General features: G+C 48.2%; 5 protein-coding genes across 5 annotated transcripts; 2 read left to right on the forward strand and 3 right to left on the reverse strand.

Annotated features, from left to right (window-relative positions):
• Positions 1 to 2,762: 2,762 nt before the first annotated feature.
• LOC123722544 lies at positions 2,763 to 3,575 on the reverse strand. Its single transcript, XM_045684652.1, has one exon. It carries the CDS (start codon positions 3,573 to 3,575, stop codon positions 2,763 to 2,765), a length of 813 nt encoding a protein of 270 aa, XP_045540608.1.
• On the reverse strand, positions 3,575 to 5,737 carry LOC123722545 (spermatogenesis-associated protein 21-like). The gene has a single exon (XM_045684653.1). It carries the CDS (start codon positions 5,735 to 5,737, stop codon positions 3,575 to 3,577), a length of 2,163 nt encoding a protein of 720 aa, XP_045540609.1.
• Positions 5,738 to 9,438: 3,701 nt separating this feature from the next.
• Positions 9,439 to 11,478, reverse strand: LOC106710908 (collagenase). The gene is made up of 5 exons (XM_014503094.2): positions 11,239 to 11,478; positions 10,690 to 10,957; positions 10,504 to 10,593; positions 9,856 to 10,040; positions 9,439 to 9,597 (listed from the first exon to the last, which is right to left on the reverse strand). Exons 1-5 carry the CDS (start codon positions 11,440 to 11,442, stop codon positions 9,493 to 9,495), a joined length of 852 nt encoding a protein of 283 aa, XP_014358580.1. The 5' UTR covers positions 11,443 to 11,478; the 3' UTR covers positions 9,439 to 9,492.
• A 2,846-nt stretch (positions 11,479 to 14,324) lies between these two features.
• LOC123722569 lies at positions 14,325 to 15,191 on the forward strand. Its single transcript, XM_045684819.1, has one exon. The coding sequence runs from the start codon at positions 14,385 to 14,387 to the stop codon at positions 15,117 to 15,119; it is 735 nt and encodes a 244-aa protein (XP_045540775.1). The 5' UTR covers positions 14,325 to 14,384; the 3' UTR covers positions 15,120 to 15,191.
• Positions 15,192 to 17,758: 2,567 nt separating this feature from the next.
• LOC123722546 lies at positions 17,759 to 18,893 on the forward strand. Its single transcript, XM_045684654.1, has 4 exons — positions 17,759 to 17,773; positions 17,861 to 17,930; positions 18,077 to 18,594; positions 18,669 to 18,893. The coding sequence occupies exons 1-4, from the start codon at positions 17,759 to 17,761 to the stop codon at positions 18,891 to 18,893; spliced, it is 828 nt and encodes a 275-aa protein (XP_045540610.1).
• The last annotated feature ends 291 nt before the right edge of the window (positions 18,894 to 19,184 follow it).

Consider the following 19,184-nt stretch of genomic DNA (forward strand, 5'->3'; position numbering starts at 1 on the left):
CTAACCTAACCTAACCTAACCTAACCTAACCTAACCTAACCTAACCTAACCTAACCTAACCTAACCTAACCTAACCTAACCTAACCTAACCTAACCTAACCTAACCTAACCTAACCTAACCTAACCTAACCTAACCTAACCTAACCTAACCTAACCTAACCTAACCTAACCTTTTTTTTTTTTTTTTTTTTTTTTATAGTCAGGAAATGCGTTTACGCACGCCTACGCCGGGCTGTGCAATGGCGTAGGGAGTGTGGGACTCGCCGGCCACAGAAGGTGACCGGAATACCCACTAAAACCTGACTGCCCTCTAACGCATTATGGCGGGCGCCACGGGAACGCTTTAGCTTTCTTCCGTGGCCCCGCCTGCGTTATCGCCCTGAAGGGGCCTCCCTCTCACGCATGGTTTGTGGGGAGAAGTACGGCGGCGAAACCCCGCCTCCTTCTCCCCACTCTCCTGCGTCTGAGCGGGGGCGCGAGGGGATTATCCTCGCGCTCTCGCTCCCTTTCCTCCTTCTGCGAAATTACAATTTCGCAGAAGGAGGAAACCGCCTCCCATGACCCCTCACTGCCCAGCATGGCGCGAATTACGCCTGGGAGTGAGAGGTCATCACCAATCGCCGCTACCAGAGTGCGGCGCTCTTCGGACCACGCTGTACATACCTGAAGGGTGTGTTGCGCGGTGTCCTCATCAGCGCCGCACTCGTGGCACGACATCCTTTCCTCTCTTCGTATTCGGTGAAGGTATCGCCCGAAGCACCCGTGGCCTGTCAGCATCTGCGAAAGTCTATATGTGATTGCGCCGTGGCGCCTCCCGCACCAGTCCGAGAGCCGTGGGCGTATGGCCTCTATGGTGCGGGCGCCGTATTCGGCGTCCGCTAGGCCAGCAGCCCACAGCTCTATGGTCGCTCGCTTTCTCTCCGCCCGGGACCGGGCGAGCTCCTCTGGAGCCGGGGCTTCGCCCCGAGCTCTCTGCTCGGCCCGCTCCCGGTACGCTTCGGCCAGCACACCCGCTTCTATCTCCCACGGGGGAGTGCCGGCCAAAGCGCAGGCCGCTGCATGGCCAACCGTGCGGTAGGCCATGCATGCGCGCACCGCAACGATGCGCTGCGGCCTGCGGAGGAGGGCCCTGTTTGGCGCGTCAAGGGCTTCTGCCCATATCGGCGCGCCGTACAGGGCCATACTGCGAACGACCATGGCGTACAGTCGTCTCACCTGCACGCCCGGACCTCTCAGGTTCGGGAGGAGCCTGGCGAGGGCGGAAGCCGCGCCGACGAGTCGGGGGGTTAGCGTCCGAAAGTGATCTCCGAAACGCCAACCCCCATCGAGGATAAGGCCAAGATACTTGATCCGGGCCTTAACCTCGACCTCGTCCCCGTTGATCCGGAGGGTCGCTCCTGCGGGCACTCTCCACCTCGGCCCTTTGAAGCAGAGGGCCTCGGTTTTGTGGAGTGCCACGCGGAGTCCGAGCGCCTCGATCCTCCGGACCAACAGGGTGGCCCCGGCTTCCGCCCTCCTCTTGACTTTCCTCCAGGTGGTGTCCCGGACGGCTATCATCGTGTCATCCGCGTAGCAAATGACAGCCATCCGGGGCAGCACCTCCCCGCGGATGGCCCAGTCAAAGCCGATGTTCCAAAGCAGGGGTCCTAGGACGGACCCCTGAGGAACACCGGAGGCCATCCGCCGCTCCTCTCTTCCCTCCCTCCCCATGTAGGACACTACCCGCTCTCGCAGGTAGTGTCCCACAATCCTCCGGAGATAGAGGGGCAGTTCGTGGTACCGAAGTGCCTCCTCTATAACTCCGAAGGGGAGGGAGCCGAAGGCGTTGGCGATGTCGAGTGACACCGCCATCGCCCCCTGTCCCCTCTCGGCCGCATCCTCCGAGAACCTTTTCAGGGCGGTCAGGGCGTCCAGAGTGGATCGCCCGGACCGGAACCCGAACTGGTTCTCGGAGAGCTGCGGCCCTTCCGTCTCCAGATGCTGGATGATTCGGGAAGCCAATACTCTTTCGAGTAGCTTCCCAGCCTCATCCAGCATCACGAGCGGCCGGTGGCCGGAAGGAGAGTCGACGGGGTGACCCTCCTTCCTCAGCAACACCAGCCGCCCCTCCTTCCACACCCCGGGGAAACGCCCCTCCGCCAGACAGTCGTTAAACAGTCTGCGGAGGCGTTCCCCGAGGTGTTCCAGCGCAATGTGCAAAACCTTGCCAGGCACTCCGTCTGGCCCCGGGGCCTTGCGGGTCCCCCTGAGCCGGCCCGCCGCCCTGGCCATTTCCTCCGTCGTTATCGGAGGTGGGGCGAGAGCGTCAGGCCGGTTCAGCGTCTCGATGTCCGCCGGCATGTCTCTTGTCATGCGCGGTGGTACAAAAGAAGGGCTATCCGGGAACAGCCCTTCGACCACCGCGCTAAGGACCGCCGGCTCCATCGTTTCCGTGGGGGGCGCCACCTTCAGCTTCGCCCGCACCATACGGTATGGGCGCCCCCACGGATCTGCGTTTAGGGTCGCCAAGAACTCCGCATAGGCAGAGTCCTTGGCGGCCTTGATCGCGCTGGAGAACGCCTTCTTTGCCGAGCTCAGCTCGGTGTGAAGGCGTTCCAGCTCCTCCTCTGTTCTGTTCCGCCGTCTGCGGCACCGGGTGAATGCCCGTCGGGCGGCGTTACTGGCGGAGCGCAGGGCGGCTAGGTCCTGCGTCCACCAGTACACGCCTTCCCGGGGCGCGAAGCCACGTCGCGCCCTGGGCATTCCGGCGTTGCAGACGGCGGTCAGATCACGGCGAAATCGACCCCCACCGTTTGGGGGGGTTCCTCCGCCCATGCCCGGACGATGGCGGCTTCTTCCGCCAGGTCAGGGTCGAGGCGCGAGAGCTGCCACTTTGGGAAGCCCTGGGCGCCTCGCCGTCCTGCCGCCGCCGTCCGGGCCTGTGACCCCTGGGGCGCGGTGGAGACCCTGAACCGGATGTACAGATGATCGGACAGGGTCTCCACCTCCTCAAGGACACGCCAACACGATATGCGTGCACCGATGCCGGGGGTCGCGAACGTGACGTCCACGACTGATCCCCCTTGTCGGCGCACGCACGTGTTGGCGTTGCCTTGGTTCTCCGGAACTAAGCCGATCATGACGGCCCAGTCCCGGAGAAGCGCCCCTTTCAGGTCAGTGATGGAGGACCCCCACGCTGCGCACTTAGCGTTGAGGTCCCCCATCACGATGACCTGGGCCGGTGATGCTCTCTGCACAACCGGCTCCAGGCCATCCAGGAACCTCTCGAATTGCCGGAGGTTCCTGTTTGGGGAGAAGTAGACTCCTATGAGTACTACTTCTCCCCAGTTCACCGCCACGTAGCCCGCTCCTCGCTCCCTGAGGGAGAGGGGTTGCGGGCTCGAAGGCGGCGCCACAATGGCGACTGATCCCTCTGTGTCCCCGAACCAACTGGGTTGGGGGGGGACAAAGTAGGGTTCAGCCACGACCGCAACAGCAATTCTCCACTCTGCCAGGCACTGCATGAGCAAGTCCTGTGCCCTGGCAGAGTGGTTGGTGTTCGTCTGTAGTAGGTCGAAATGCAGGTGTCTTGGCATTAAGATACCTGCATTTCTTCCTCCTCAGCCATTCGGCTGCCGTGCGGTTGGGGCTGAGTGCGAGGCACTCTGCTCGACGACGGGGCTTTGCCCTTCACCGACGGGGGTGTGCACTTGGCACCCCCCATCACATGTGAGTGTGGGCGCCCCGTCGTTGCACACACGGTGCATTTGCAGGGGGCCTCGCACTCTGCCGACTTGTGCCCTTCACTGCCGCAGCGGAAGCAGAGACGCCCGTTCTCTGCCTCCGCTGGGCATAGAGCGCGAGTGTGGCCCAGCATCATGCATTTATAGCAACGCAATGGCTGGGCCTCCACTGCTTTGACGGTGGCCATCGTCCATCCGATGGCCACTCGTCCCGCCTTCACGATTGCCTTAGCGGCAGTCGCTGGGCACTTGATCAGGGCGGAGCCGCCGCCCCAGAAGCTCGGCCTGATGTTGCCTACTTTCATGGAGCCGGGGGAACATCCGCCAACCGATGCCAGTTGGGCCGCCACTTCCTCAGTGGTCACCGTGTCATCCAGACCGGTGATCCTGAGGACGGCCATTTTGGTTGGGCGGGTGATGTCCGCCCAGCTCCCTACTGCCTCCACCAGGGCGGCGGCGAGGCGGTCCGCGGTTTCCTCGGGGGTGGTCCCCCCGACCTCCATCAGTTTGGAGCCGGTCATGCTCGTTCGGATCCTGACCGACTCCAAACCGAATTCCCTCAGGGAAATCGAGGATCTGGCCTTTGCCAGGACCTCGGTGTATTTCGCGTCAGTCGTGGCCCCTTCCGCGGTGGTCATGGTGGCCCCTTTCTTGAGGGTCACCACTATGGCCGCGGTTTTTGGGGCAACGATTTTAACGGCCTTTGGTGGGGCCGGGGCGATCTGCCGGGTTGTTCCGGCTGAGGGGGGGGAATTAGCAGCAACAGCCGCATTTCCCCTCTTCTTCCGCCGGACAACCTCGGACCAGGAGTTGCCCGCAGTCCCCGTCTGGGCTTCCCCCTCTCCGCTTGTTCCAGCGGTTGGGGGGGGAGGGGTCGCATCTGCCTGTCCTGCCCCCTGTTTTCCCTTGGAGGGAGGAGGAGGCGGGGGGTCAGTCGGCCGCTTTGCGGCGCCCTTCTTCGGCGCCTTCTTTACCGCCCTGGGTGTGGGCGCCTGGGGTGGCTGGGCTTCCCCATCCACCTCCATGGCACCCTCCACGAGCCCCGACCGGGACTTGTGACGGGGCGGCGGCGGCTGCCGTTGGTCGGCACGCAGAGGGGGCCTCATGACGGGCTCCGGAGGAAGGCGCATCTCCAGGTCTTGTAGGCGGGCATTGATCATCCCGCCTACCGACTGTAGGAGTTGCCCCTTCATCTCCTCCATGGCGCATCTGAGCACCTCCTCAAAGTTGGGCTGCTGGGGCCCTGTCGCTTCTCTCGGGGCTGCAGCGGACTTCCGCTGCGACTCCACGTACGCCTGTTTGAAGGCACGCAGCTCGTTGCGGACAATATCCAGCTCCCTTGAGAGGCGAGCATTGTCCGCGCGGAGCCTGCGCTGTTCTTCTTCAGGCGTTATGTCGCGAAGGCCCTCGACCGCTTCAACAACACATTTAGTGGCCCGGTTGATTTGCCCCCACACGGTACCCTTTAGGTGGCCGCTCTTCTTAATTTCCTCCTTTATCTTTTCTACACTTTTTAGAGCCTCCTCGGCGAGGGCCTCGACCGTGCCCCTGGATAGGGCGTCGGTGGTCCCGTCGTCAGAGGCTTTTGCTGAAGCCACTATGGGGCTCGCTATCCTCCCGCGAGGGCGGTAACTTGGATCGGGGTCCTCCCCCTCACTATCCCCCCCATCAGCTAAGTAGTCTTTTGCCTCCTTGAGGAAGCTGTAAACCCCTACCGGGCGCCTAACGCGGCCCCTCGTCGAAGAGGAGGCCACTTTATGCGCCACGGCCGGGGCGTCCTCATCCGCGGATGTGGCGGCCAACGGCCGTTTATGGGTCGTTCCCGTTCGGTACCTTAATGTCAAGCCCGCTGACCGCGGCTTACCTCCCTTATTTTGCCTTGCGGCGTCCTCGGTGCACGCGGCGCCCGCGGCTCCCAGCCGGCGCCCGGAGGCGCCCTCGTCCTCTGAGCACGTGTAGTCCGACATGGAGGTGTCCTCGCCCATGTCGTAAGCCACTTTGTTTTGGTCGCTCATAGCGATAGTAGACTTTCCATAAGTAAAGTTCTACAAACACTAAGATACGCACTTAAACACTAAAAAAACTAAACTATTTGGTCTCTGTCCACCCTAAAAACTATACCGGTCGATTTGTCTCGCTGAGACGCATCTCCCGGTATATCACACGTCGAAATCGGAACACTTTTTGGAATTTGTCGTAAAAGTGCCACGCCCAAAACGACCGTTACAACACTTAAACACTAAAAACTTAACTAATTTGGTCTCTATCCACACTAAAAACTATATCGGTCGATTTGTCTCACTGAGACGCATCTCCCGATATATCACACGTCGAAATCGAAGCACTTTTTAGACTTTGACGAAAAAGTGCCACGCCCGAAATAACCGTTAAAACACTAAAACACTAAAAACTTAACTATTTTGGTCTCTGCCCACTATGTGTTATATATCACTGGATGCGTCTCGCCGAGGCGCATCTCCCTATGTATAACACTGGTATATCACCTCACTTTTTACCACATTTATCGAATTTTAAATGCGGAGCGACACGGAAGCGATGCACACGGTACGGCAACCGGCGCGCGATTAACCTAACCTAACCTAACCTAACCTAACCTAACCTAACCTAACCTAACCTACCTACCTACCTACCTACCTACCTACCTACCTACCTACCTACCTACCTACCTACCTACCTACCTACCTACCTACCTACCTACCTACCTACCTACCTACCTACCTACCTACCTACCTACCTACCTACCTACCTACCTACCTACCTACCTACCTACCTACCTACCTACCTACCTACCTACCTACCTACCTACCTACCTACCTACCTACCTACCTACCTACCTACCTACCTACCTACCTACCTACCTACCTACCTACCTACCTACCTACCTACCTACCTCCCTACCTACCTACCTACCTACCTACCTACCTACCTACCTACCTACCTACCTACCTACCTACCTACCTACCTACCTACCTACCTACCTACCTACCTACCTACCTACCTACCTACCTACCTACCTACCTACCTACCTACCTACCTACCTACCTACCTACCTACCTACCTACCTACCTACCTACCTACCTACCTACCTACCTACCTACCTACCTACCTACCTACCTACCTACCTACCTACCTACCTACCTACCTACCTACCTACCTACCTACCTACCTACCTACCTACCTACCTACCTACCTACCTACCTACCTACCTACCTACCTACCTACCTACCTACCTACCTACCTACCTACCTACCTACCTACCTACCTACCTACCTACCTACCTACCTACCTACCTACCTACCTACCTACCTACCTACCTACCTACCTACCTACCTACCTACCTACCTACCTACCTACCTACCTACCTACCTACCTACCTACCTACCTACCTACCTACCTACCTACCTACCTACCTACCTACCTACCTACCTACCTACCTACCTACCTACCTACCTACCTACCTACCTACCTACCTACCTACCTACCTACCTACCTACCTACCTACCTACCTACCTACCTACCTACCTACCTACCTACCTACCTACCTACCTACCTACCTACCTACCTACCTACCTACCTACCTACCTACCTACCTACCTACCTACCTACCTACCTACCTACCTACCTACCTACCTACCTACCTAACTTTCGTCGTCACTAAAGTTTTGTAATGTTTTGTTGGGAAAAATCCGGTTTACTCACTATCCGAAAGGGTTCATCAAGTATGTAGTTTAAAACGATGTATTAAAACACTTATGTCGTCGATTTAGTTGTTGAAATATTCAACTTCAAAATTTACACTTTAACGGTTTTTAGTTTTTTCACCATAACTTTTTACTGGGTTTGCCGATTTAAAAAAAAAAAAAAAAAAAAAAAAAAAAAAAAAAAAAAAAAAAAAAAAAAAAAAAAGAAAAAAAAAATTCTTTCACACTCTTGTTCGTTGCACTAATACGAATCTAACGACATACTATTCAATAACTAACACGGCACTGTTCAATAACTTTGTTCACAATTTTTTGATTTTTCACTACGGAGCCGCGCGGGAACGATGCGCTTGCGACGGCGTTTGGCACGCGACTGCATCTAGCACATAAGGAAAATTTTAAAAATCGTGAATCACTTGAATATATTCCCACCCGGGAGGGTGTACTGTCGGGTGGAAAAAAAAATGTTAAATGTAGGTAAATGTCTAATTTTTTGTAATCAATATTAATACAAAATACAGATACAGTGGATTTACATAGGAATTGAATTGACCTTGAATCATAAGCCCCGGGGGTAATAGATGTCCACATTCTTGCCTCCGCAGCTGAGGCTCACACGGGCACCCGCGCCTTGTTACAGCAGGCGGGGGCTGCTCACCCTCCGCGCCTTCGGTTTTTCATAAACCCTCTAGGGGTAGGGCAGAAAGTACCACGTGGAGTCAGGGTTGACTTATTCGGTTCTGCGACCTGTGTTTTGCGTTCCTTGTCTTCAAAATTATGAAATAATTAAACAATATAAATGTCACATTTGTATTATTTTTCATCAATTTAAGATAACATTTCGCAATAAAAACTAAAGAAAATAAAAAAAAAAAAAAATTTAATCATATTTGGTTTAAAAAAAAAAAAAAAAAAAAAAAAAAAACATTAATGAAAATAGAGTATTTTTTTAATTAATTGACATGACAAGGCTGTATAGAATAAAGCCTTCGGCCACTTAAAAAATAAAATAAAAAAAAAAAAAAACTGTCAAAGTAACGTCAAAAGTAGTGGAAAAAACTAACCTAAAATACGATTTTATTTATTCAATAACTAAAAATCTACGAGGTTCCGCAATTTTAACTTTGGTTAGTAAGTCCTTAGATATAACTGTGTTCGCTATAAAAATTGCAGCCGCCAACTTGACGGTACGTAATCTAGCCCGACTTTCGATTGAAATTACTATAATATATATGAAATCGAAATTTGAAAAAAAAAAAGGTTCAGCAATTGTATTAGCGGCGATTTTTGGATTTTTTAACCTGACCGGCTACCGTAAAAGCGCGGCTTTATATAGGTATGTGGTATTTCATTTGTGTTTCCCCCACAACTTTTTGGGTAGTTTTGTTTAACTGCCTCGCTCGAGTAAATCCAAAAATCTCCATTTTACCTCCCCTACTAAATAGTTGTAACTCTAAAAAGAGAAATGATATTTTGTGGCTGCCGTTACAAGATTACGTTGTTGAATTTTGTCAAAGTGTTAAATGGGGCCTGTTAAAGTTCCTCTGCTTTACTCGTTGTTAATGCCGAACTAAATTATTTAAAAAAAATATATAATGTTCTCTTTGTTTTTCCTGAATAAGTCTAAATCTGTATAAGTTCGTTTTCAAATTTCGTTTATAGGTACCTAAATTGATATGCAAAAAAAAAATGCTTTAAATTTTAATGCTAAAAAATATGCTTAAGTGAATAAAAATATGCTATGTTTAGCATAAAATATGTTAAATTGGCAACACTGGTAGCAGCTTCCCTGCGTGACAAGTATAAACGAGTTTATCGCGCCGATCGCGGTTGTTGCCCACCAGTGAGCGAATATCGATTCACTTCTGATAAAAATAATTCGGAACTGAAATCGGAACGTAATGAGCTAAATCAATCGGTAGTTCCAACCTTTCGGAATCAGAATCCGTAACATCCCTGGTAAAAAAAAGATTAACAGAGATTAAAAAAGAAAATCAAAATCATAAGTTTTATTCATAAACTTGAAACAATCTTCAGAAGCGAGGTATTTATATACGACTGGTAATCCAAGAGTGGAAGGAGGTAACCCGTGCGAAGCCGGATGGCAAGCCCGCCTGGCAGCCACGCTGCGCCGTAAATGATGTCACTCCGATCTGCGGACAAAGAGCAGTTTATTATCTGACGTTCTGCCGGACAATGGACAATCTGCACATATCTGGGAAGAAATTCAATGATATGTGTGAAGTCAACCAACTCGTACTGGGCTAGCATGGTTGACTATGGCCTAGTCACCTCTAATCTTTGGGTAAGCTCTGAGCCCCTCACAGTTGACGTATAGTGAGGTGATAAATTATGATGTCTTCAAGCAGAGAGAGCAAGAGTGAAACAAGCGGGATGGAGTAGGTACTGACAAGCTGGTTGTTGGCGACAAGTGGGCCGCCAGAATCGCCGGGGCAGACGCCGCGGCTGCCGGCACCACTCGTGCACAGCGTGGAGGCGACGATAGCGTTGGTGCCGTATGTCTGCGCGCACACCGAGTTTGTGATCACTTGTAGCTGCACGTGCGACAGCGCCTGGTTGTTGCCGATCGCCGCATCTACACACAAACACACACACACATATATATATATATCGAGGGGTAAAAGGCTATTTGTTTTAAGCGAAAAAATCAGAAAAATTCCCTGATTCTGAATATATATATTCGAGTAAGTCAATATCGCAAAAAATGTCGCTCAAAACAAATAGCCTTTCACCCCTCGATATATCACTTTTTCGTATCCGCCAACACAACGACAACTTCGAACTCATATCGCTTTTCTAATCTTCTGCATTTCCATATGAATGGGCCGTTATTTGTGTATTTTGTAAGCCGATGACCGAATCGACTATTTTATTAAATGTCAATCTTGGACGACTGTCTCACTCATCGTGTTGTCAGACTTAGAGCATCTATGACAATATGAGAGTAGCAGCTGTATGTGGGTGAGAATGCAACAATTCGGTAGTGCATGTAATAAAGAGTGATATCGCGATAGTGTAGTATTGTCAGCGAGGCTCACTGTTCCCTGTCCTGCCGAAGCCGGCGGCCCACGCCCACGTGCCGGCGAACTGGTTGCTGCCCGAAGCCAGCCCGATGTTGCGGATGTTGTCTGCAAATAAGTCAACAGCATATTATGAGTGTTTTATTTACAACATCTGCACTTGGGAGTGTAGGCGTGTAGATACATAGGGCGGAGTGCACTCACTGCCGTAGCTGATGTGTGAGGTGGAGATGATTGCGACGTCGTTGCGGAGGTTGCCGGAGTTGTAGCTGGCGTGGATTTGTACGTTGTTGGTGTTGATGCGGGTGCCGCCTGAGAAAAGCCGCGCGGAGCCCAACACGACGGTCAACTGGCGCGCGTTGTTGCGCCCGTCGAACCAACAGTGCGCCGCCGTCACTAGCCGCGTGTTGGTAAGCAAGGTGGAGCCGCATACGGAAGTGCGCCCGTCGCTCAGCGTGATTACCAGCCCGCCCTGACGTCACACACGTACACACATCTTAAGTAATCAGTTGTTCACTCAACGCGCTGCCGCAAAACACTATCGCATCTTCATCTTCTATAAGTATTGACAGGTACTACTTAGTAATTTGTAATTTAAAGAAAAAGGAACATAAAATATTATGTCTTGTGCTGTACGACCACAGCCCATTCTTGTAGAATTAGCATCATATATCGACTACGACTACTCAGCGAATGAAGGCCTTGGCCGGAGCGGTGGCCAGCGAGTTCGCATAATAATGAGTGTGCAGTTACCAGGTAGGGGTACTGGCCAAGGTTGGCCAGGGAGCCGCCGGCGATCCGCGAGCCATCGAAGTCGGCCGCCTCCTCTGACTGGCGAATGAGCTCGGCCAGCGGCACGCCCGCGTTGTCGTGGTAGTGCAGCAGGATGGGCTCTTCGGCCGCCGACTGCGACGCAAGCGCCGCCACGCCGCACAACACTACCAGAAAAAGCTTCATTGTATCAGACGAGCGGAACAATAAGACCACCGAATACCTAATTACCTCTTTTATTGAACGATATTATCTTATCACCGTGATTATTGAACCGACTGATTTTAATTATTGTTTGTATATTATGTATGTAGGCCATATGATTTCGGATCAGTATTTTAATCGGAAGATAAAATTATTAATCTTTAAATCGTAAATATACCAATATTGAACTCCACCTTGGTTTCTACTAGCGACCCGCTCGGGTTTGTCCGGGTGGCAAAGGATATGCCAAATATGGCATATCCGGCATATCCGGCATATCCGGCATATCCCGCATATCCAGTAACCGGAGTTACTTGTCATGTTTAGTGAATCTTAGGAAATTAGAAAAAGCAGTCGAAATAGCATATTACTTTCCGCAAGAAAATTTAAAAATAACTTTGTGTTATATACATACATACTCGTACTTGAACATAGTTGGAAAAACCTAATTTGATTTTAATCCAGTCGGCTGAGATGGATTAGAATCGTAACAGTAGGTAGAGATTAAATGATATTAACATTGCGTTATCAGCCGATGTAATATCCTAATTGATCATTATTTAAATCATGATATTGAAAAAAATGGCAAGGTGAATTTCTGGCAACATTTATAGGAGACATCCTACATACAGATGAGATTTTAAACGTATTGAAAGACTGGTAAGAGTGATGTAATAGCGCCCGGCGTCCTGTACATGTACATTACGTGAACATGTGCCGAGACACAGAAATAGCGCGAGAGCTGTGAGAGGGACTGGTTGTGGTCTGTGTCTGTGACACATGTAAAACAACAATCTCTGCCTACTCCTCTGAGTTCTGGACGAGCAGTCTGCATCTGTGCTAAATTTCATCAAGATCCTTTGAGCCGTTTCGGAGATACCATCAAACAAACATCCATCAATCCATCCATGTTAATATTCTCATTTATAATATTAGTACGATTTAGTCACGTGTGTTTTAAATTAATCCATAAAGGTGTTCATTGAGATCGAGACTAATCAAAAACGTGACGGCAAGAATTGTTAATTACCAACAACTATCAAGATTAGTCGTTTATCTCCAAAGACATACATGTTCAACCTAATTTCACTACTGTTGGTGACACAAGTGAGAAGTAAAATGCCGCAGCCGCATGTCATGTAGCTGTGACCACCGAGCAGTAATGACCTAGCGCTCCGACTGGGGCATATGAGATGCTGTGATTTCATCTACTGCAATCTGTGAGAATACCACGCATCTACATTTTGTACGGACTTTTCTTGTTCCTACAAATATCTTCTATATAAATTAAAATTATTTTTGTTCCTAAAAAATTCAACAAGTTGTGACGGAATTGGTAAATTTCTGTCGTGTGTGACATCAAAAAGGTAAAAATACATAAATATATTTTTTCGCCTTATTGGAAACGTTTTTCCTGCATTATTGCATTTGTTGGTTCCATTGCAACGCATGCCAGCCAGCCAGCCACTAGCTATCAGCTTGTGTTTGTTTTATACCACATAGGACGTCAATCAATCAATCCCTGTATCAGACAATTCCATCTTCTATCCTATTATAATGATAATAAATTGAAATTCAAGGTATTTATGATTATGTGTATTATATTAATCAAAATTATAAAAAATTTAAAACGTATTTGAATGTGTAAATTAATGGAAACATGCAATACTAATTATTATTATTTATTATTATTATTATTTATCTATATATATAAAAGAAAGTTGTGTTAGTTACACCATTTATAACTCAAGAACGGCTGAATCGATTTGACTGAAAATTGGTGGGCAGGTAGCTTAGAACCAGGAATAGGACATAGGATAATTTTTACCCCGTTTTCTTTTCTTTTTTTTTAATTCCGCGCGGATGGAGTCGCGGGTAAAAGCTAGTTTACAATACAATAAAAACCTAAAATAGAACTATATCCCACAAAATTATATAACATAATTTGTCTGTGGGATCAAAAAATTTAATATGGATTAGTATTTCTTTGTATTGACTTTCCTTTTAGTGCTACAAATGCTACTGACATTTGATTGGTCAATTACCATTTGCGCATTCGAAGAGTACACTTAAACTTATATTCGGCGGACAACAGGATAAGTGTGAGAAATTGATATATGTCGTAGTGACACGGAAAAGATTTACATTATGGGCGGATTTCTCTTCTTGTTCGTGGTGTCAGGCGGCGCGCCGTCAGAAGTTTGATATGTTACACCTCACTCAGCACCGCTTCTCGAATAATCGGAATACTCAATATCTAAGATATCGAATATATGTGAAATGGAAAAATAAAGGTCTATCACTTGCTTTATAATGCAAATATACTGCCACCTTGAATGACCAGATCGGAGTGAGACCGGACCAGAATGACTATTGGATTGAATGGTTTTGAAAGACCAATATGGGACGATTATCTAGACAAGAACTTGAAGTTTTGTTCTATTTATAATGTTTTATTACTGGTTTATTGTTGGTTTTTTAGGAGATTTTTTTTTTATTTATTTAGCTATAATTATTTAGTTTGAATTATATTTGATTTTAAGATATTTGTCCAAAGTACGTGGCGACAGGCAGGCGGCTGGCCGTAAAAAATTAAGGCAAAAGTGTAAGGTTGTGTGCTGACCCCACGTGTGTGGGAAAAGGCCCGGGAAGATGATGATGGCCACCTTCGAGTAACTTAAAAGAGCTGTTGTAAGACAGTTCGCAAATGCGCACCTGAACTTCAACAATACCTTACAAAAACAAAACTCTTCAACACATTTTATTTTCTCCGACAAATACTTTATAATAAGAATTTACGAGTTTACTCGTAAATAATTTTATGTTTTTACAAAAAGCTAATTTCACAATTACATTCCAACACACATTCAGTTACTTTCTAGCTTCAGAACTAAATTTTAACATGACTTTTAAATTCTCTTAAAATGAACACTAAATGTTATAATTTAGTTATCTTTGCAACATGCGCCTTTATTAACTCAATATACACGAAACAGGTAAATAATGAAGAAAGAATCAAAGATCTGGAAGCAGAGAAAACTAGATTACGTAAAGAAATCGAAGCAGCCATCGACGATGGCCTGCGCGCATTGCAGAATGAGGGAGAAAACAGAAGCGGAGGCGCGGGTGAGCGCTACTTGGCGGCCCTCAAGCTACACATGCAAGCGGCCGGCGAAGGGCCGGCGGGGAACGCCACCGGTAGCGGACAAGTGGTCGCTGCAGCAGCAAATAACGGCACCAACGCAACGAGTCTGCGGCGGTTCGATTTCAAGAAAAAGAAGAAACGTGGCCCCGACGAATTGGATGAAATTTTCATATACAAAGACGTTTACGAAAAAAAAGATATCGAACCGGAAAAGGGTAAGTTGATGTTGGACAACAAGCTGAAGCTAGAGAAGAAGCTGTTCGAGTGGATGGTGAAGCGGCAGGAGGAGAAGAAGCGGCTGAAGGAATACCTGGAGAAGAAGCAGGCGCACCTGCTGGAGGTGGTGACGGAGAAGTGCCCGCGCTTCGGCTACGGCAAGAAGACCAAGAAGAAGAAGACGAGGCGGAATAACAAGGAAGACGCGGTGGATGCGCACCGCAAGGAACACAAGAACAGGCCCAAGTACCCCTGCTGCAGGAAGTGCTGCAAAAAATCTTATTTGGGTTGCTTATAATTTAGTCTAAATATTTTGAACTTGTCAATGCAACTATTATATTAACAAACTTCATATTCTTTTCCTTCAAAAAACGATCACAATTTTGCATTTCCAATTTTTGTACATTATTTTGTAATTGCATATTAATCAATATTTATTGAGACACGTTATTTATTTCTTAAAATTAAGACATACTTAAGTATTACGCGCTATCTTACTTCTTACTAATATTAGGTCCTTACATATGAAATTGGCGTTTTGTATGGGAGGAACAAAAAGTCGAATATTTTTTAATATAATATATTTAATTAATCAAAGTATGAACCATTATTTTCTATGCACTTTTGCCATCTCATAGGTAGTTCATTGATCCCTTTACTAAAAAAACCAGTCGGACGGGAATCAATAAAATCTTTGAAGGCGATTTGGACTGCCCCATCGGAGTTGAATTTTTTCCCTTGCAAGAAGTTATCCAAATTTCGAAAAAAAATGGTAATCTGTTGGAGCAAGGTCCGGGGAGTACGGAGGATGTCTTAGACTTTCCAATTGAAGCTCTTCTAATTTAGTAGCCGTCTGTTGCGCAGTGTGTGGTCTAGCGTTGTCGTGAAGCAGCAGTGGCGTGGAGCGATTGACCAGCCTAGGTTGTTTAGCCGCTAGCTTTTCCATCATGGTTTGCAATTGCTGACAATAGACATCAGCCGTAATAGTCTGGCCAGATTTGAGAAAACTGTAATGAACAATACCGGCACTAGTCCACCAAACGCTTACAAGTAACTTTTTTGGGGTTATTTTTCGCTTGGGGCAGGATTTGGCCGGCTGACCAGGATCCAACCATTGCGCTGAGTGCTTCCGATTATCGTAAAGAACCCATTTTTCATCACAGGTAATGATTCGGTTTAAAATACCTTCATTATTGTGCCGGTTTAGTAATGTAACGCAACAGTCGACGCGCGTTTGCCGGTTTGCTTCAGTCAATTCGTGAGGTACCCACCTTTCAAGCTTTTTAATCTTCCCAATTTGCTTCAAGTGAATTAAAACAGTTTTATCACTAACATCGCAGCCTGCAGCTAACTCGGACGTGGTTTGCGATGGATCCGCTTCCACAATAGCCTTCAACTCTTCATTATCAACTTGAGTCTCAGGCCGTCCACGGGGCTTGTTCTGCAGATCGAAATTTCCAGAACGAAAACGTTGGAACCAAAAACGAACTGTGTTTTCTTTTGCAACACGACCGCCATACACATCATTCACCCTTCGAGTCGTTTCCGCAGCACTAGTGCCACGGCGGAACTCGTACTCGTAAATAATGCGATATTTTAAGTTTTCCATTTTGTAAAATGAGTGACGCAAACAGAAAAAAACAGAAGAAAAAAAAACAAATGAATGACGGTCATCGAACCACAAATACATGAGTCTATAGCTGTACAAATTTGAATTTGGAATTCCTTACCAAAGAGGAGAAATTCGTGATTAAAGTGGCCAGTACGAAAAACGCCAATTTCATATGTAAGGACCTAATATTATAAATGCGAATGTGTAGATGGATGTATGGATGGATGGATGTTTCTTAGAAGGTATCTTTGGAACGGCTCAACGGATCTTGATGAAATTTGACATATACGTGAAACATAGTCTGGCAGAACACATAGGCTACTTATTAAGTTTTTTTAATTCCGCGCGGACAAAGTCGCGGGCGGCAGCTAGTTACGTTATAATTCCTCGTGCGCACAGTAAAGGATTCAAATACGTTGCCGACGTTGGTGTTTCCGTCCAGCTAAAATGTGAGTGCCTTTAAGATTAGGGTGAATAGGCATTTACAAAACTAGTGCGTACCATCCTTTCACCACATCACTTCTTACCATCAGATGGGATCGTGGTCAAGCACTAGTTTATTTAACATAAAAAAGACACAAAATACATTGGTTTCTGGAACCAGAATTCATGTATGTATTCCTGTAACATATCGTCATCCCTCTTTTATGTTTAACAAAACAGAGGTAACAATATGTGTTTTATACATGAGTTTGGTGAAGGGACTCACTTTCGTTGGACGATTTACAGCGCCCTTTTTCTAAACTGCAGCTGCGCTAACAGCACAGTGTAGAAGCAATGGATCAACTGCATTTTGTTAAATTACTTAGATATTTTTTATTAACCACTATGTTTCAAATAAAGAGCGTAGGTATACCAATATTGCATTTTTGTAAGTCGTCAACGTATAATTCGTTATTCGACTTTCTCTCATATTTTCGGTTTTAATGGACTATCGTATTATATCGGATTCAGATTTTTTACTTTTTACGCGGGAGGCGACAGTCTCATGAGGCAGGCGTCCTCCGGCCGGGTGGTGCGGGTGTCCGGCTCTTGAGACGCGGCAAGCGCGCGAGGACAAGCTCGCAGTCCGAGGAATAAATTAAATGCTTTAATATATCTATTCATAATGGAACTGTCATTTTATTTCGCTTTAATAAACTAGCGTTTATATTTCGTGTAGTGTTACAGCACGACTGCAGGCGCGCCGGCAGCTCTTTAATAAATTTTATGTTTTCAAATAAAATGCTTTAAAATTATACATTTTGTATGAGCATGTAGGAAGTGGTAAAAGTCCGACAGGCGAGTGAAGCGCGAGTTAAGAAACTCTATTCACTACTGAAGACATGGATTTGTGGCTAGTGAGTATAACAATTTTACAACGTACTAAATTGTGCCTAAGTTCTTATAGAACAATTGTAGTGACTAGTGACGTCACTGTGTTACAGATCATGTTGTCTGCACTGGCCGCTGTCATAGTCGCGGCATTCTCTGCGGCGCTCGGCACAGCTGTCGAACGTGAGCTCTTCGAATTAAATTATAAAAAATACTGAGACATTCCAAGACTCAGTCATTTTCCTTACTGGATAAAATAATCCATTCGTTAACTTTAGAGTTTAGCGCCCACAGCGTCGTTAAAAATAATAAGATAATTTATTGAACAGACTTTAAAGAGGAAGAATATAACTCGTCGGAGGTTGTGGACAACCTGCGCCGGCAGCTGATGAAAGACAACTACGACTACATGCTAGAGGCGAGCGCGGCGCGCCCCTACCGCTACCACGCCGAGTCCGACGACGGCGAGCCGCCCACCGAAGTAGTCAGACCTAGCACGACGAGCACGCTCGAGACGCCCGTCGACTTCTACACGAAGGTGACGAGACGCGACGTCACCCGGACCACGGCCGACCTGAGAGACCTCCGTCGCAACCCGATGTACGACCAGAGGTCCAAGTACGTGGCGCCGAGCGAGCGCAGGAAGCTGGCCACCGCAGGCGGCGACGTAATCCTGTACGACGACGATAAGGCGCGCAGACAAAACGATAGATTTATTTCGAAGGATCCGGCCACCACTGACGATCATTCCGCGCTCGTGGACCACTCGACACTGAGCTACGAAATCGGGGAGTCCCGCCGCCGCGAAGGCGCCTCCGATACCACGGTCAAATATAGCCTGCTCAAGGTGAGATCGTGAGATTTGTGACGTCACCTCCTGCGGCCGGACGTCGGTTCGACCGTGTTGTGCGCTCGTTGCAGGTGGCGGCGGCGCGGCGCAGCGGACGGCGGCCGCACCTCGTCAAGGAGGAGAAGCCGGGCGAGGTGTCCATAGTGAACCTGGGCGAGGACGCGGTGCCGCAGTTTCGGCTGCCGCGGCCGCGAGCGCAGTACATGCGCGATTCAGACCCCGAGTCCGACCGGGAAGCGCCGCGCGAGTCCCGCGCCCGCCTCGAGCCCCCGTCTGCCGTCGACCTAGATCGATAAATAAACCATCTCCACTCGGACTCATCTTTCTCTCTCTCTCTCTCTCTCTCTCTAACTTTGTCTCACGGTTGTTCGAATCGAGTACAATGTTTTATGGAATCACGTTATTCGTATTTCTCTCATATATATTACACAAGGTTTATTTACTATCGGCAGCGCTACGCCGATTTTATTACTCGAATTCCATTTAAATTTATTTTCATATATAAGGAAGTTATTTCGTTATAACGTGGGGCGGTCGTGCGGTCGACATGACCAGATGGCGCATGATGACGTCACGGGGCTGGACCC

Source organism: Papilio machaon, chromosome 27 (assembly GCF_912999745.1).
Source record: "Papilio machaon chromosome 27, ilPapMach1.1, whole genome shotgun sequence".
In the NCBI taxonomy this organism is placed as follows: domain Eukaryota; kingdom Metazoa; phylum Arthropoda; class Insecta; order Lepidoptera; family Papilionidae; genus Papilio; species Papilio machaon.

Excerpts from the sequence above, each read along its gene's own strand:
- LOC123722569 (XM_045684819.1), top strand. The coding sequence starts at position 14,385 with ATGAACACTAAATGTTATAATTTAGTTATCTTTGCAACATGCGCCTTT.
- LOC106710908 (XM_014503094.2), bottom strand. The coding sequence starts at position 11,442 with ATGAAGCTTTTTCTGGTAGTGTTGTGCGGCGTGGCGGCGCTTGCGTCG. Across the intron at positions 10,958-11,238 it reads TTGGCCAGTACCCCTACCTG|GGCGGGCTGGTAATCACGCT; the intron begins GTAACTGCACAC and ends GTGTGACGTCAG. Across the intron at positions 9,598-9,855 it reads TTGTCGCCAACAACCAGCTT|ATCGGAGTGACATCATTTAC; the intron begins GTCAGTACCTAC and ends CTTTGTCCGCAG.
- LOC123722544 (XM_045684652.1), bottom strand. The coding sequence starts at position 3,575 with ATGCCAAGACACCTGCATTTCGACCTACTACAGACGAACACCAACCAC.
- LOC123722545 (XM_045684653.1), bottom strand. The coding sequence starts at position 5,737 with ATGAGCGACCAAAACAAAGTGGCTTACGACATGGGCGAGGACACCTCC.
- LOC123722546 (XM_045684654.1), top strand. Across the intron at positions 17,931-18,076 it reads GCTCGGCACAGCTGTCGAAC|ACTTTAAAGAGGAAGAATAT; the intron begins GTGAGCTCTTCG and ends TTTATTGAACAG. Across the intron at positions 18,595-18,668 it reads TCAAATATAGCCTGCTCAAG|GTGGCGGCGGCGCGGCGCAG; the intron begins GTGAGATCGTGA and ends CGCTCGTTGCAG.